The 16,898-nt window shown below is 42.6% G+C and overlaps 1 protein-coding gene across 1 annotated transcript in view; it reads right to left on the bottom strand.

Moving 5' to 3' along the window:
- Nucleotides 1-16,898, bottom strand: part of SLC22A15 (solute carrier family 22 member 15) — a gene marked incomplete at its 5' end in the record, with an annotated part of 79,454 nt that overhangs the window by 38,678 nt on the left and 23,878 nt on the right. The window contains 2 exons of the mRNA XM_079698583.1: nucleotides 1,610-1,774; nucleotides 2,411-2,543. Of these exons, the coding sequence (XP_079554709.1) occupies nucleotides 1,610-1,774; nucleotides 2,411-2,543 (298 nt within the window). The remainder of the gene's footprint in view (nucleotides 1-1,609; nucleotides 1,775-2,410; nucleotides 2,544-16,898) is intronic.

Raw genomic sequence — 16,898 nt, 5'->3', positions numbered from 1 at the left:
GAAAAAAGAAGCTCATCTCTAAAGGCTTTGAAAGCTGCTATAGATAAAGTGAGTCATAAAAAAGCACCACGTGGGCTTCCCTGGTGGCGCAGTGGTTGAGAATCTGCCTGCCAATGCAGGGGACACAGGTTCGAGCCCTGGTCTGGGAAGATCCCACATGCCGCGGAGCAACTGGGCCCGTGAGCCACAGCTACTGAGCTTGCGCGTCTGGAGCCTGTGCTCCGCAACAAGAGAGGCCGCGATAGTGAGAGGCCCACGCACCTCAATGAAGAGTGGCTCCTGCTCTCTGCAACTAGAGAAAGCCCTCGCACAGAAATGAAGACCCAACATAGCCAAAATAAATAAATAAAAAAAAAAAAAAAAAAAAAAGCACCACGTGTAAGAGATAGGCAGGAAGCCTGTCCTGCTAGGATGGAGCAGGTGTCTCTTGCTTCCCAACTTAATTCTAATTTGTCCAACCCTCTGTGTCCTTCAGCTTGGACAGCAGTTTGGTCGACATACAAATAGAGCAAAATTTATTTTATTTACCTTTGTCTTCCAGCTCAATACATTAGCCCTCACCAACTTCAAAAACACCAAGTGAGAAAAAAATAGGCTAAGCAGACCAGTATTTGTATAAGGTAACCCACTGAAGATCTAAGAGGGGAGTACTCAGGGAACAGTGGGACAACAGGAGCCTGGCGTCATCCTAGCCCTGTCAGTCATTAGCTGTGTGAAAATGGGCATATCACCCCTCCTTTCAGAGGTGAAGTGTCCTCATCTGTAAAATGAAGGTAGAAATTCTTAGCTTGTAGGCTCTTGGAATATTACAGATATGAGTCAGATGCCTAGCATGGTACCTGGCACATAACAGATGCTCAGCAAATGGTAGCTGGCACGCTCTCATCCACATCCTCATGCAGGCAAGTTTCTACAGTCCCATAGTCAACTTGTTCCCATATTAGTACAAGAACATCAATAGCACTCAGTAATTGTCAAATGAATGGAGAGCGAAACAAAGGTTTCACTGCAAACCTACAGTCCACAAAGTAGAGTCTTAGTGCAGTTGTTCTCCTAAGACGTTATTTTAAGTCAAGGAAGCCTTTAAAATCATTTATTTTACTATAGTGTAGTTCTTAAGAAGATGATGGGATAGTTAAAAATAATACAGAATATGGCTTCTATTTTGGAACTTAAACATCATTAAAGAAATACAAGAGTACTACTAACTTGAAGAGACCAGTAAAAATCAGAAAGGCCTATGAGACAAGGATTTAATACAATACAATACGAAGACACTGAGAAAGGAGTTTCTAGTATTTCCTCTGCACTATTTTTCACCTTACTGGTAAAAAGCAGTTAACGAACGCCCTTAGGCAATCTGTGAGGATAGGGGCAAGGTCACCATCTGTGAGGCAGGCCCCATGGGAGACTATCTAGAGAGGAATACAAATAAAATGACTAATGACTCGTTCAAGGTTATATAGAACAAACTCAGGAAAGCAAATCTAATAGCTGGATAGAACACCTCAAGTCTGAGTGCATTTTTAGACTCGATGGTTGAACTGGTTCCTATCAAGTTGTCTGGAGCAGCTCCCCATCTCCATGTGTGCATGGATTGAAGCAGTACCTGCGAGTGCCCAGTAGGCGGTGCCCACACATTCGTTCAGCAGGACAAAGGCCACCAGCGACATCCCTCCATTCATGACGCCCACCAGGAAGCGAGTTATTGCAAAGAACTCATACGAGGGGGAAAACCCATTTGCGATAGCAAATAAGATGTCAAGAGCAAAACCTAGAAAGAGAAGAACACTATTCAATAATGCAGAGGCAAACAGCATTTGATGAACGTCATGTATTATATTCATTAGTTTGTAAAGATAAATCTTTGTGAATTTAAATTTTCTGAGCTATGTTATTTTTTAAAAATAGTTTCTCTTAAAGACTAACAAGAAAAACTGAGGTTTTCTTTGTTACAAGTTGATTTCTGTCATGCGCAGTTTTCAATTATTAACAATAATGCTGGAAAATGAAAAATCTTAGCTCATACTCAGCTTGTCAAGAGGACTATGCTGAGACCTATAGAGCTCATCTGAAATGAATCAGCACACAAGACATAAGGAAATGGATCTAGTAGACTGCCTCAATCTTTGTTCTCCTTAGAAACATGGCATGAATTAGAATCCAGGGATTGTAGAATTCACCACCATGAAAAGCTTACAGTGCAAATATCTGGCCTTCCTCGGGTATGCTGGTCACTTTAAAATGCTTGGCCAGAATCAACTCAGCCTCTTGCCAGTGAAATAAAAATCAGTTCTGGGTCCACATGGCAATTCCCTGAGAACCTTAAGGAAATGGTCCCCTTATTATTTCCCTGGGAACCTTAGGGAAATAACTCCTCTTATTCAGTCCATGAACACTAAGAGATTACCTGTGAGATAGACTTTTTTCCTTCCGAACCGATCTGAGAGCTGACCAAATGAGATAACTCCCACAAACACACCACTGAAGAAAAAAGAGCTTGCTGCACTCACTTTGTATGATCTGTTGGCAATTAAAAACCACTAGAGAAAGAAAAAAACAAAAGGCAGACATTTAGGTCACAGAAAAGATGCATGGATGGAGTTAGCTATTAAAAAAACCAAATGTACAACAAAAACTTGAATATTGGAACTTCTCCACTGCATTACCACTATTAACCGGAATTCAGTAGAACATCCATCCAGGACAACACCCAAGGAGCTTTTGTCTTCAGGAACCCCAGAAATCATTATTATAAAGTGCTCCCACAATAGTCTATACACATCTTGTTCCAGCACTGAGCACAGTATGTAACAGCTAATTACTTACACATCTGTTGGTCACGTCTTTCATCCTAAGTCCCTGTGTTTCTAGACAGGAGGAGCCGTATCCCATTAATTTCCATTTCTCTGACACCTAACGTTTTACACGACATATATGAGGCAAAAAATGAACGGTCCTTTTCTCCAATAAATTAATGGGCTTAAAATCTCGAGTACTTTCCTTGAAAAATTGAACATACAATTACCTTATGATCCAGTGATTCCACTTCAGAGTATATACACAAAAGAACTGAAAGCAGGGATTCACAGATTTTATACACTAAGGTTCATAGCAGCATTAGTCACAATAGCCAAAAGGTATAAGGAACCCAAATGTCCATTCACTGATGAATGGATAAACAAAATGTGGTATATACATCTAATGGAATATTATACAGCCTTAAAAAGGAATGAAATTCTGGAAAGCTACAACATGAATGAAACCTGACCTTACGCTAAGTGAAATAAGCAGACAAAAAGGGAAAATATTGTATGATTGTATGATTATAGTGTGATATTGTAATTTACAATAAGCAACATATATTTGGTTTTTATCCATTGTTCCTGGAACACAGCTCCTGAAATCCTCGTAATTTCCTATGTAAGAACCACAGGGATATCTTTTTTAATAATATTTAGATTTTTTCCCAGGTCCTGGAAAAGCTTCAGAGCAATAAAGGTAAAATGGGTGTCTTTTGTTATTTATAACAAGCCCCTTGCAACCACACTGAGCTTATGTTAATGAGGGGACTTTTGGAAAGCCCCTTAGATGGGGGCTGGTTGTCAGGGGAACCAACCATGTGAACAGAGGGCTGGGATTTCAGCCCTACCCTCTAGGCCTCTGGGTAGAGGAGACTGACTGGAGGTTGAATCAACTGCCTATAGTCAGTGGGTTAATAAATCATGCCTTCTTAATGAGGCCGCCATAAAAATTCAAAGGGAAGGGGTTTGGAGAGCTTCTGGGTTAGTGAACATGTGCAGGTGCTGGGAGGGTGGTCAGCTCAGAGAGGGCATGGAAGCTGTGTGTCCCTCCCATCCTTCCATACCTTGCCCTGTGCATCTCTTCCACCTGGCCATTCCTGAGTTATATCTTTTTATAATAAACTAGTGATCTGGTAAGTAAAATGTTTTCTTGAGTTCTGTGATCTGCCCTAGCAAATTAATCTAACTGAAGGAGGAGGTCATAGGACCCTCTGATTTATAGTCTGTTGATCAGAAGCACAGAAGCAGCCTGAACTTGTGATTGGTGTCTGAAGGGGGTGGCGGGGGCAGTCCTGTGGGACTGAACCCTAGCCTGTGGGATCTGACGCTAACTCCAAGTAGATGGCGTCAGAACTGAACTGAACTGCAGGGACACTCAGCTGGTGTGGCGGAATGGCTTGAGGTGGGAACCTCCCCCTCCACACACACACACTCCCACCCACCCACATTTGGCGGCAGAAGTGTCTGAAGGGAAGTAGTTGCCGGTGGAGGAGAAACCAGAGGAGTGCTCTTCCTTTACCTGGAGTAGTCACATCCACAGACACAGAAAGCAGCATAGTGGTTACCAGGGGCTGTTAGAGTGAGGAGTTACTGGTTAATGAAGACAGAGGTTCGGTTTGGGATAGCGACAAAGTTGTAGAGATGGACAGTGGTGATGGTTGCACAAAGATGCAAATGTACTTAAGGCCCCTGTACTGTATACTTTAAAATGATGCATTTTATGTTATGTATATTTTACCACAATAAAAAATAATTCCTTGAGCACTATTACCTTCTATTTTAAGAAAACTTATAAACTCAAAGAGAAAGTAGTCATCCTCTGCTTAAAATGTCATTATCTAAAGTCCTGCCTAGTGATGTGCTACTGTGATCTTTGATTATAAAGCAACCTGTGTCTCAGAGGTGACCTCAGAGAACCAAGAGAATGCTCATCTCTCCCCTCCACAGCCCCCTTCCTAGGCTCAGCAAAGACAGGTTTAAGAAAGGCCCTTCTCGAAAACTCACATGGAGACACCCCTTAATTGTCCCTTCTCTGTCTTTCAGACCACTCCTGTCCCACACTTTGACAACCAGTCATTATGGCCCAAAGCACATCTAACTTCTCTCCTTCTCTTGTATTTCCTGTAAGACAAGATTGATAAAGATCTTGACAAGACAGCTTCTGTGCATCTTTATGCAACAACTACACACACACAAATTTAGGCACTGGAAAGTAAACAAGAATAATGCCCCTCACTAATGCTGTGCTTTACTTCTAAGTTCTTCTGTCCTTCACATGCGGTTTTTAACGAGATTAACTAACCGGTTTTCCTAGCTCTTCATCGATTAGAAATAGTCGTCTAGTGTGACACTGCCCTTAGCAATAGGAATCAGGCAGTTACCGCTCTTGGTGGCAGTCATCATTTAAATAAGAGAGTGATGGAAGCTATATGATTAAAAAAATTGGATACATTCCAGGCTTTTTTCATTCCGGTATTCAATAAATAGTTGATTAGTTTCTACTAGAGGTTAATAACTATTCTAAACACTGGGAATACAGATGCGAATGATCTAGACTTGGTCCCTGCCCTCGTGGAGTATAAGTTCCAGTAGCGTAAGCTAGACATTAAACAAGTAAACACAGAGGGAGAGACTGGGAGGAAACCTCTTTAAATAAGGTACTCAGGGAAGCCTTCTCTGGGGAGGTGACACTTGTGACCTGAATGATGAGAAAGTGACCAACCCTGAAAAGCTGTTTGGGGAACATGAGGAAAACTGCAACGGCCCTAAGGCGAAGACACATCAGGGCACCTCTCATAGGGGTGGCATGAAATGAGGCCAGAGAGGTGGGCAGGCATCAGGTCATGCAGGGCCCTGAGCCACGGTAAGGAGCTAGGATTTTATTCCAGTGCAAAGGGAAAACACTGAATTACTGTATTTATGTTTCTAAAGATCAGCCTGGGCCACACTTAGAGAATGCATTACAACAGGGAAAAGTGGGAGCAGGGAGGCTACTGCAATAGTTCAGGAGATAATGGGGGCTTGGACTAGGATGAAAGCAATGGTGATGGGATTACATGAATTACATGAACGTGGGATGGATCTTGAAGGTAGAACTAGCAGGACTTGCTGATGAATGAGATGTGGAGCGGGGAGGAGAGAAAGGGAGAGTCAGGATTTAACCTAAGTTTTTAACTTTAGCCATTCAGTGAATGGTGATGACATGTACTGAGATGGAGGAGGCTGCAAAGGGATATGAGGTATGTGGTGGTAAATTTAAGAGTTCTCTTTAGACACGTGGAGGTTGAGATGCCTAAAAAACACCCAAGTGGAAATGCCAAGCTAGCATTTGGATGTGGGTCTTGAGCTCGAGGGAGAGGACGTGAGGGGTTATGAACTTAGAGATAAGGAAGGCGGCTGCGGACAGAGGCCCAGGACACATCCACATTCAGAGGCTGAGTAGAAGAGAACCGCCACAGAAAACTCACAAGCAGGGGTCAGAGAGAGAGCAAGAAAACAGGTGGGAGGGTGGTGTCACAAATACTACAAGAGGAGATATGATTCAGGGAGAAAGGAGTGGTCAAGTTATGTCGAATGCTGCTTTAGAGGTCAAGTTAAGATGAGGACAGAGATGTGCAGTTATATTTGGAAACAAAATGGACACTTAAAAGATAGCAATTTCGGGCTTCCCTGGTGGCGCAGTGGTTGAGAGTCCGCCTGCCAATGCAGGGGACACGGGTTCGTGCCCCAGTCCGGGAAGATCCCACATGCCGCGGAGTGGCTAGACCTGTGAGCCATGGCCACTGATCCTGCGCGTCCGGAGCCTGTGCTCCACAACGGGAGAGGCCACAACAGTGAGAGGCCCACGTACCGGGGACAAAAAAAAAAAAAGCAATTTCAGTAGAGTGTGAATGGCAGCCAGATTGGAGAAGGTTGAAGAATTGGACAAGCTTGAGGAACTGCAGGCAGAGAAGCTATCCTTGCAGGAGAAAAGTACTTGGAAAAGCAAGAAGGAAGGGGCTTGAGTGTACCAAGTAGAGAGGGTAGCCTTTCGTAGAAGCAGGGAGGTTCCACTGTAAGTGGGAGGAAGGCAGAATGTGGGTTCAGAAGCAGGTAGTAAAGGAACCCTTGCTGGATTGCATCATTGCTTTTTCACTGAAATATCCAGTGAGGTCGACTGTTGAAGGGAGTGTAAGTGGAGGGGGAGCTAGAAGTCTAAAGAGGAAGAAGACAGGCCCTTCTCAGAATGGGACATGGCCCATTCACAGGAAATGTCACACGACTGCCATACCGAATGCACACTTGAGTTTTGTACTTATCCATTTTGTGAGGAGAAGGTGGGGAGCTGGGGGGTTCCCAGGAGTATTCCACAGGGAGAGAGGTACCAGGAAGTTGCAGGGATTTGCAAAGGAGTGTTTATTATAATAACAAAATACATGCTGGTTAAGGAGACAAAGAAGACATAGGAGGATGGTAGGTAGTGAAATAATGTCACCATCAGGAAATCCCCCTATTTCTTTAACTCCTCTGTACTTTCCATTCTTGCCCTTATTGAAATTTGGTTGTCCCCAGAGGAAATCACTCATTGAACCAGATCCCTCTCAACTGGAGGCTGTTTTTCCTTTTACACCCATGGACCTGAGAACCTGAGATGGGAGAGATAACCAAACTTCAAAATTGTCGGCTCGTGTGAAGATCACATCATTAGACTGTGTAACCTACTACATTTCTGGGGCAGAGAATCTAGCCCATTTGGAAATAGCCACTCTTCCTTTCTTCCATAGGAAGAGAATGTTTAGCTGGGCATAAATTTCCCAATATCCCTGACAATTAGGATGGCCACGTTACCAAGTTCTGCACAATGAATGTAAGCAGAAGCATCATGTGGCAGCTTCCAGGAACAGGTCTTAAGAGATGGCTGATCAGCCCTTTTCCCCTTCTTTATTTCTATTACCCTACTGCTTAGAATGCCCATTTGAAAGCTGGAGCTCTAAAAACATAAAAGCAGAGTTACCATATGATCCTGCAATCCCACTCCTGGGCATATATCTGGAGAAAACCATAATTTGAAAAGATACATGCACCCCTATGTTCACAGCAGCACTATTTACAATAGCCAAGACATGGAAGCAACCTAAATATCCATCAATAAATGAATGGATAAAGAAGATGTGGTATATAAATACAATGGAATACTACTCAACCATAAAAAAGAATGAAATAATGCCACTTGTAGCAACATGGATGGACCCAGAGATTGTAATACTAAGTGAAGTAAGTCAAACAGAGAAAGACAAATACCATACGATATCACTTATATGCGTAATCTGAAAAAGAAAAGATATAAATGAACTTATTTACAAAACAGAAATAGACCCAGAGACATAGAAAACAAACTTCTGGTTACCAAGGGGGAAGGCGGGGGATAAATTAGGAGGATAAGATTAACATATACACACTACTATATATAAAATAGGTAACCAACAAGGACCTACTGTATAGCACAGGGAACTCTACTCAATATTTTGTTATAACTATAAGGAAAAAGAATCTGAAAAAGAATATATATATATATATATATGTATATGTAAAACTGAATCACTCTGCTGTACACCTGAAACTAATGACATTGTAAATCAACTATAATTTTAAAAAATTAAAAAATAAAAAGATAATGTGTGTATAGAAAAGAAAAAGAAAAAGAAAAAAAGCTGGAGCTCTACCTGAGGCCATGATGAAGAGGGTCACTTGTTAGTGACAGTGAAGTCAAAGGCGGGGTCCCTGACAACACTGCGGTAGAGCCCAGGCACTGCATATGTGTTTAAGTTCTCCAGATGATTCTCATAGGCAATCAGGTTAAGAATTCCTGCCCTGGACCTTGTCATCCTCGACAACAGTATCACCTCTAAAATCTTGATTTTGAACAGCCCATTCCCTAGACTTCCACCCACTTCCTCCAGTACCCCTACTCCAAACATTCTTCAACCTCTGCAAGGCCTCCAGTTACCAAACACTATAGGAAGTATGGCCTGAGTCATCAAAAAAGCTTAAGTCATGTTAAGAAGCCCTGATTTAAGGATATGTAAAGGAAATGGTAAAATACATTTTAAAGTTTCACATAAAATGATTAAAAGAGGTTCAGAATTTGAAGGAGAAATTCTGTTTTGTGAAAAATTAACTTATTTTGCCGTACGCGGGCCTCTCACTGTTGTGGCCTCTCCCGTTGCGGAGCACAGGCTCCGGACGTGCAGGCTCAGCGGCCATGGCTCACGGGCCCAGCCGCTCCGCGGCATGTGGGATCTTCCCGGACTGGGCACGAACCCATGTCCCCTGCATCGGCAGGCAGACTATCAACCACTGCGCCACCAGGGAAGCCCATATTAACTTATTTTGGATGTATGGATAGTCCTGTGACAGAATTTTCAACGTACAAGGAATGCATATGAGGGTATTTTTCCAGGTTGAAAAATGAATCAAATATTAAATATTAGGTTGGCCTAGAGAAGACAGGGCTGCATTTGTCACAGGGCTATATCCCTTCTCTTACAATGGTCAATAAAAAACAAGTACAATTAGGCCTTGTTAACACCCTGGAGTTCAAATACTTGCTTTTATGTCTTTCATATTCTTAGCGTTTGTTTTGGTGCTTTCATGCCTTTAAAATCTGGCCTGCAAGTTTAGCTTTGACTATCCTGCACCTCAATTCTGCTGGTCTGTTTACATGGCCAAGAGGTTCAGGCTCACACTGATTGGTTTTGTGTTTGATCAATAAGGAGAGGTCAACGTGGCTGCTCCATCATCAACTATCCCGTGAACCATTTGCAGAACTTCTCAAACTCATCAAAAAGGCTTTAATACTATCCTTCTAGCAACTGGATAACTATCAACATGGATGGCAAATTTAGGAAGACATAGCCCAAGGAATGTTTGACCAGCAAATTTCAAATTCTAATTCTTAGGCTGCCAGTTCTAAGTGTCAAAGTACTTTCTAGTAGTTTTTCTTCAGGTCAATGTTGGCTGGGCTAATGCATCTTCCTACTTCTTCTGTAATACATGCAGGAACTGATAGAAAAATTGAAAAGCACTGCCAGATTTTAAAAAAGCAAATTAGAAAATGTGAAAAATGGAATCCAAGAGATCTCACTGACAGATGTAGGTGAACTGGGGATGGCTGACCCAGGAATGCCAAGTCAAGCACTTATGACAATGTGTTTACAATACACTTTCCACATTCCCCGTGCCCTAATATTGTGCAATTTTGGTTTCAATGTTTTGTCTAGTTTTCAATATTAAAAACTTTCCAAATATAGTTTACATACTTATCACATACCTACTATATGATCTAAGGAGTTTCATTTCATCAAAGCTCAGACAAAATACATCAATAATACACTAGGAGAGTGATCCCTACAGTATTTGAGAAAACGTATTAGGGGATGACCTATTTTTACAGTTTTAGAAAGAGGTCACCCACCAGGCTAGACTCAATTACTAGGTTATTTTCTTGTCCCTTTGGTCAATACTTAGTAACAAGGTAAAACCCAAACCAGGATACCATCAGGATACCAGAAATTAAACTATAAGAAACCTAAATATGATGACTGTGACATTCTTGAAACATGTGTTCTTTATGAGGCTTTACATTTTAAAAATCATAAATTTATAAGTCACTCAAACCCTTAATTGGCTAGAGATTTAAGTGATGACTCTCCTATTATTTTTCTTTTTCTTTTTTTTTTTTTTCTGGGGGTACGCGGGCCTCTCACTGTTGTGGCCTCTCCCGTTGCGGAGCACAGGCTCCGGACGCACGGGCTCAGCGGCCATGGCTCACGGGCCCAGCCGCTCCGCGGCATGTGGGATCTTCCCAGACCAGGGCACGAACCAGTGTCCCCTGCGTCGGCAGGCGGACTCTCAACCACTACGCCACCAGGGAAGCCCTCTCCTATTATTTTTAATGACAAGCCAAATTCTAAAGCTGCAGAATGTTCCTTTTTATACTATTTCACTTCAAATTGAAAAATCACTTGCAAATTGAAAAAGCAGGAAATCTACTTTTCTTTTCCCATACATTAACAGAAAAGGAAGAATGTAAAGACAAAATATTTTCAGTGCCTCAGTTTGACCTAGCTATAGCTAAATCTATTTGTGTTTCATAACCAACATCTGTATTTTTGTTCATATGCTTACCACAATCACTATATTGAGTTCTTAAGTTCACTTATCATACTGTATTTTCAAAAAGGATATAAGGAACCTAGCATTAAAAGCACTGGTACAATCATTCACTCATCTAAAGAAAGCACACCTGAGAGAAAATCGGGCACAACTGGGGACTGACACCAAGAGCAGGTGCCTTGAAAAGAAAAGACGAAAGGAACATAAATATGGCAAATATGGGTTCGAGTACAGAGCCAGGTGCCATGCTAGGCCTTCCAGCTCTTAAAGAGGGAAAAAAGGCAGGCAAGCAGAAGCAAAGAGTTGAGACAGTAACTATTGACCGGGTATTAAGGAAGCATCTGGGAGGTTTTTGTTTAATATTAGGATTCTTACTGCTTAGAGGCTAAGAATAAATGGCATCTCTCAAAAAGGGATAAAGTATTGGTGTATGTCAAGAAAAGTTGCTCTAACTATAATATATAGAAGGGATAAACAGCAAGCTCCTTCTGTATAGCAGAGGGCACTATATTCAATATCCTGTGATAAACCATAATGGAAAAGAATATGAAAAAGAAGGTATATATATATATGTATATATATAATTGACTCACTTTGCTGTACAGCAGAAATTAACACAACACTGTAAATCAACTATACTTCAAGAAAATAAATTTAAAAAAAAAAAGAAAAGTTGCTCTAGCTGCAATTCAGAGAATGGAAGAGTAACTGTAAGCATGGGTGTGGGAAGATCTTTCAAGGTCATTACAGTGATCCAGGCCAGCTGGACAAGGTGGAGACCTCAGAGAACAGAACAGATTCAAGCCGGATATACTAAGGCTGACTCACCCATGAGCAAGCATTATCTGACACCACTAGTATGGACTAGATCAACCACAGATTGAGTGAAGCTTGAGATAAGGTGGTAACAAAATATGTTTTAAGCATCTCCCTTGAAATCATCAAACCTTAAACTTTAAGGAACTGTCACAAATCAAATCATTTTTTTCTGACATGGCAGAAATATAATTTGAAAAAATTAATTATTGCTTTAAAATGGATTGCAGGGCTTCCCTGGTGGCACAGTGGTTGAGAGTCTGCCTGCCGATGCAGGGGACACGGGTTCGTGCCCCGGTCCGGGAGGATCCCACATGCCGCGGAGCGGCTGGGCCCGTGAGCCATGGCCGCTGAGCCTGCGTGTCCGGAGCCTGTGCTCCGCAGTGGGAGAGGCCACAACAGTGAGAGGCCCGCGTACCGCAAAAAAAAAAAAAAAAAAAAAGATATGTCAAATGGGAGTATGCCACTTCGAACCAAATAATTAATAACCATCCAACTTTCATATAATATTCTCCTCTAATCCAAAACAACCACCTTTTAAAATAGATATTTATTATTTCCATTTTATAGATGATACAAACTGCAGCTCAGACACAATCATACAAGCAGTGGATTCTGGCCCTAACACCAAGACATCTGCCTCAAAATCTTCTTTGAGCTCCATATGTTTGAATTAGTTAAGTCTTAGAATTCTGGAGCTAACTAGTGATATAACAGTATATTTGAGCACAGAAATTACAATATGCTGGGTAAAGACTTTCTATTTTTTAGCATGTGTTCCATTCAGGAAGCTATGGAAAAAATCAACTGAATATTAGAAGAAATACTAGAAGTAAGAAGGTCCTTGTGGCTTAGGGTAACAGAACCAGGGGTAGGCAGAAAGGAGAGGGAAAAGAGAAAAGGAAGATGGCATGTCAAATATGAAGTGAAGGTTCCGTGGCCTGGGTGCTTGGGAAATGACAAGGAAAAGGCTGGGCATGAGGAGATGTGAATAATTAATTTTAAAATCAACTTCCAAGTTGGTTTTGTTTATTTATTTACTCATTTTTTGGAGTAGATTTAGTTCATTCTACAGTGTATGCTTTAAATACAAATACTTAATAAAATTTCTGACTTTTAATTGAACTTTTTTTTTAACATCTTTATTGGAGTGTAATTGCTTTACAATGGTGTGTTAATTGAACTTTTATCCTTTACTTACTGTCTATCTGACACCCTGGTGTAGCCAAATGGACACAAACAAACCATCCCCAGGTTGCTTTCTTTTCTTTTCTCCGCTGAATAGTCCTGTGCTGCCTTATCCTTCCCCACTGGCCTAGAACGCAGATTATAAGAGATGTTTCTTAAGTTGGTCATGAATATTAGGAAGACTTCTTTGGAGCAAGAAGGACCCTTAGACACACATCCAGCCTCTGCTCTGAGCAACTTCTCATTGGCTGTCAATGTCATGAATTTGTCTGTCTCTGCTTCAGTTTTCCCTTGTGACCTGAGCTGCCCATTTCTCCCCCTCCCCACCCGCCATGTCCCCCACTAATGTATGGTGACATTTCATGGAACAGGGGTTGAGAAACATGCTATAACCAGAGACCTCTCTAATGGAAGGGGCGGTGCATGGTAAATAAAAGCCCTTTCCCCTAAGCTTTCTCAAGCGTGGGTCATTTCCCTCCCTCAAGGAGGTTGTGCCCTTCCCGTCTTCCTAGCTTTGGCCATCAGTAGGTGAATGATTCTGCATTAGCCACACATGAATAATGTAGGACCATGCCTTGCAGCCGCCTAGGGAGGGCACACTCCCCAAAGGAAAACAAACATTACTCACTCCACCTTTCCAGAAGCCTGCTACCTTACAGAAACTGACTACTCTTCCTGAGGGCTGTGCCCCTGCCCCCGACGCCTGTCCCCAACCCCGCCTCATCCCCTAATGAGCTCCTATTCACCCTTCCTCCTCCTGTGAAGTCCTGCCTGACTCAGGAAGCAGGGCTCACCACTCTGTCCTTTCTGCCTTCTCTCCTATTTTTGCTTCTGCTGTGACGTATGGTGAATTATATGTTTACTTGTCTCTTCCCCTATGATGCTGAGTTTCCTAAGGGCATATTTATATCCCAAGTGCTTACGTGGCAGTGCCAGCACAAATTAAATATTTGCTGAACTATCTATGCAATAAGAGTGAATGCTAGAGTCTTACAGCCATCTTCATATACACTATCTCAATGTCACGACTTCAAGCATCAAGTTGTAAGTTTACATACACCCGGAAAACTATCTAGCTCGTCATCTTTTCCTTGGAGTCACTGAATGGCTTTCTCGTAAAAGGGAATGTGAGGGACATTTGGAATTTGAGGGGTTTTCCTTCCTCCTAGAGCCAATCTGACAAATGGAACACTTTAGTTTCATCTTTAGCCCTACATTAATGAGAAAGAAAGATAAGGAGAAACATAACTATGGCAGTTTTCTGGAAACGTGGCTGAAAAAGCTGTAAAGGCGAAATCTATGCCATTGAAACATCTACTTCCCAATGCCCGAGTGATTGAAGCGGTGTGGCCCTGAAAGCACTTTCACTGGTCCACAGATACCCCACTAGAAGCACGGGGATCTCGCAGGGCTAAGAACTTTGCCACAGATGATACAGAGTATCAGTGAGCCCACAAGCCAGGCAGTAGCTGCAGCAGGTTGGAGAGGGGCACCCAAGCCCCCCATCTGGCTGTTGTGTCTCTTCCAAAAGGCACACTCGCTCACGAGCCCAGAGGAGGTCACTAGTCCCAACTCAGCCTCCCCTGGAAGGGGGGACAGAACCCATGGCTACTCAGGGGTGTAGCCTGCCTGACCATAAAGAAAAACAAAGACTAAAGCAGCTTCCGCAGGCTGACCAGTGGGCCAATGAAAATGGGCAAAGACGACTGGGCACGTGTTATTGATCGAGCTCCTTTTCGCCCAAAGTCCTGCTTTGATGAAAACTAAGTCAGATCACCAGCACCAGAGCCCGAACCAGACTGACTCCCCGCGTGTCAGTATTTCAAGGCTGCAGGGCTGGATCAGACAGTAGCTTTCCCCACACCCTTGCAGTGCATCCCCCAGGGCTCTGCACAACCAGTGCCCTGGTTACTGTTCTGAGAAAAATTCTGAATGGTTCTGGCAACAATTCCAGCCAAACTTCAGCCCTCCGCTGTTCTCTATGTCCCATAAAAATACTTATGGCTTCGTACAGGAAAATCTTCCTTCTACGTCAGAAGCCTCCTGTGATTAGGGAGGACTTGGACAGGGTAGTTCAGGAACAGTTTCATGGTGATTAACTAACTTGCTTCATTTCAATGTAGTTGTCACTCTGAATTACCACTTAATGGGTGAAGTGTGCAGCCTATAACAATCAGTAGTACAGGAGTAAGGAAGCAAGACATTAAAAAAAATTAGCCCCTAAAGCAATTATTGCAGTGAATTTTTCAAATAGTTTTAATACTCTGTCTTTTGACCCCAGGGTATGGCTTGGGGAAAATATATTAATCTCAAGATAATAATCAGTCAATTTCAGTTCTTCAATATCCACAATGATATTAAAGATTCCAATCTTACTCTTTTTGGTTGCAAACATTAATTAAGCATGATAATTGTGTGTCTCCATGATATTTGGTGCTTTCTGAATGAGTCAGAGCTCAGGGAATAATTTGAATACAGCAGACAGCAATTTGCTACATAAATTCACCCCAATGGCTATTAGCTCATTTTAAAGTAGTCAAGACTCCTAGATTAGAGGGGTTTTTTTGCATTAATACCAAGTTAATCACATCTACATAACCTTTCATTCACCCTTCCCCAAAACCCTCCATGAATAACTTCTGCAAGGCCTGACCTGAATGTAATAAGGTAGCGGGTAGGAGTTTTCAAATGTGTATTTTTAAGACAATCTCCTTAAACTATAGAGTTCTGTAGACTCTATCTTGATATTTATTTTCAGGAATTTAATATGAGAAGTCAATAAGACTTTATAATTTTTTTAACTCTCATTTTATACCGAATAATTTCAATATGAAACATGTATTATCTACATACACAGACTGTATACTAAGGATATTTACCAACTTACCGGCAAAGTTTGAGGGCTGCTTTTAATACTACCACTTTGGAAATTTGAAGGAACAATTGAAAGACTAGAGCAGTAAGCAAAATTAAAGTAATGCTAAGCAACCAAGTGGAGGGTTTGGCTGGGGCTGCACTCACTCCACCATAATAAAGGGGAATGCGACTGGGAGTGAGCCTAGAGGGCAGCAGCTCCTCAAGGACACTGGCTGAAGCGCGGCCGACGCTGCCATCCCTCCTGGCACCGCTGCCCCTCGATCATCATCTCATTATTCTGCCCTCTGCTGCGGCTTCCCTGCTAACTCTTGTCATTCTGGTAGCGGCAGCAGGAAACCTGGACGCCACCCATACCACCGGCGCCAAACCACTCCCGGACTTGGAACACCACCCGACTGGGGCTCTGACGTCCTAGGGAGAAGTGGAGTGTGTGAACCTGTGTGGAACTCACACACTCTGAGCGCTGGAGAGGAGGGCACACGGGGGGGGGACACTTTATTTGTACCTCGAAATAAAATGACTTCAGGGGAGACATGAGATTCTGCACTAAAAATGCAAAGCAGACAAGCCTCGTGCTGGGTCTATGTGGACATATGCAAAGAGATGTGGTGACGCTAGGAACACCAGGGCGGCAGGCTGCTGAGTTGTGAACATGCAGGCGAACCGCCGAGGGGCATGGGAGTTGTTGCTTGTTTTATTTGATTCTTTGTTATTTTTGGTTAGATCAGGACACCTGTAAGTTTATTTGGGCTTGACAATTATGAAAGCTGAACTGAATCGTTACTACTTCTGTAGTACTTGTGTGATTTGTTTGTGTGGGACCGCTAGCCAGGATCCTTGTGAGCTGGATACAAATATCCTGAGAGTCCCATCACTTTAGAGAAGACAAGCCCGTGACAGATTCCTAAGTGGGCTGACTCCCTGCCTTCCTCCCTGCCTCTGTCACATGCCACTGTAGAAAGGCCACGGAAATCAGTGGCCACGCTCCTCCATTCACCAACCGTGACACTAACTCACCCAGCTACTCTGAACCTGAGCAGTCATATTTTTCATTTGCAA

The sequence above is a fragment of the Hyperoodon ampullatus genome, assembly GCF_949752795.1.
Source record: "Hyperoodon ampullatus genome assembly, chromosome: 2".
NCBI classification, from domain to species: Eukaryota; Metazoa; Chordata; class Mammalia; order Artiodactyla; family Ziphiidae; genus Hyperoodon; species Hyperoodon ampullatus.
Note: the sequence above shows the minus strand (reverse complement) of the source record. Positions and strands in the feature narration are given on the sequence as shown.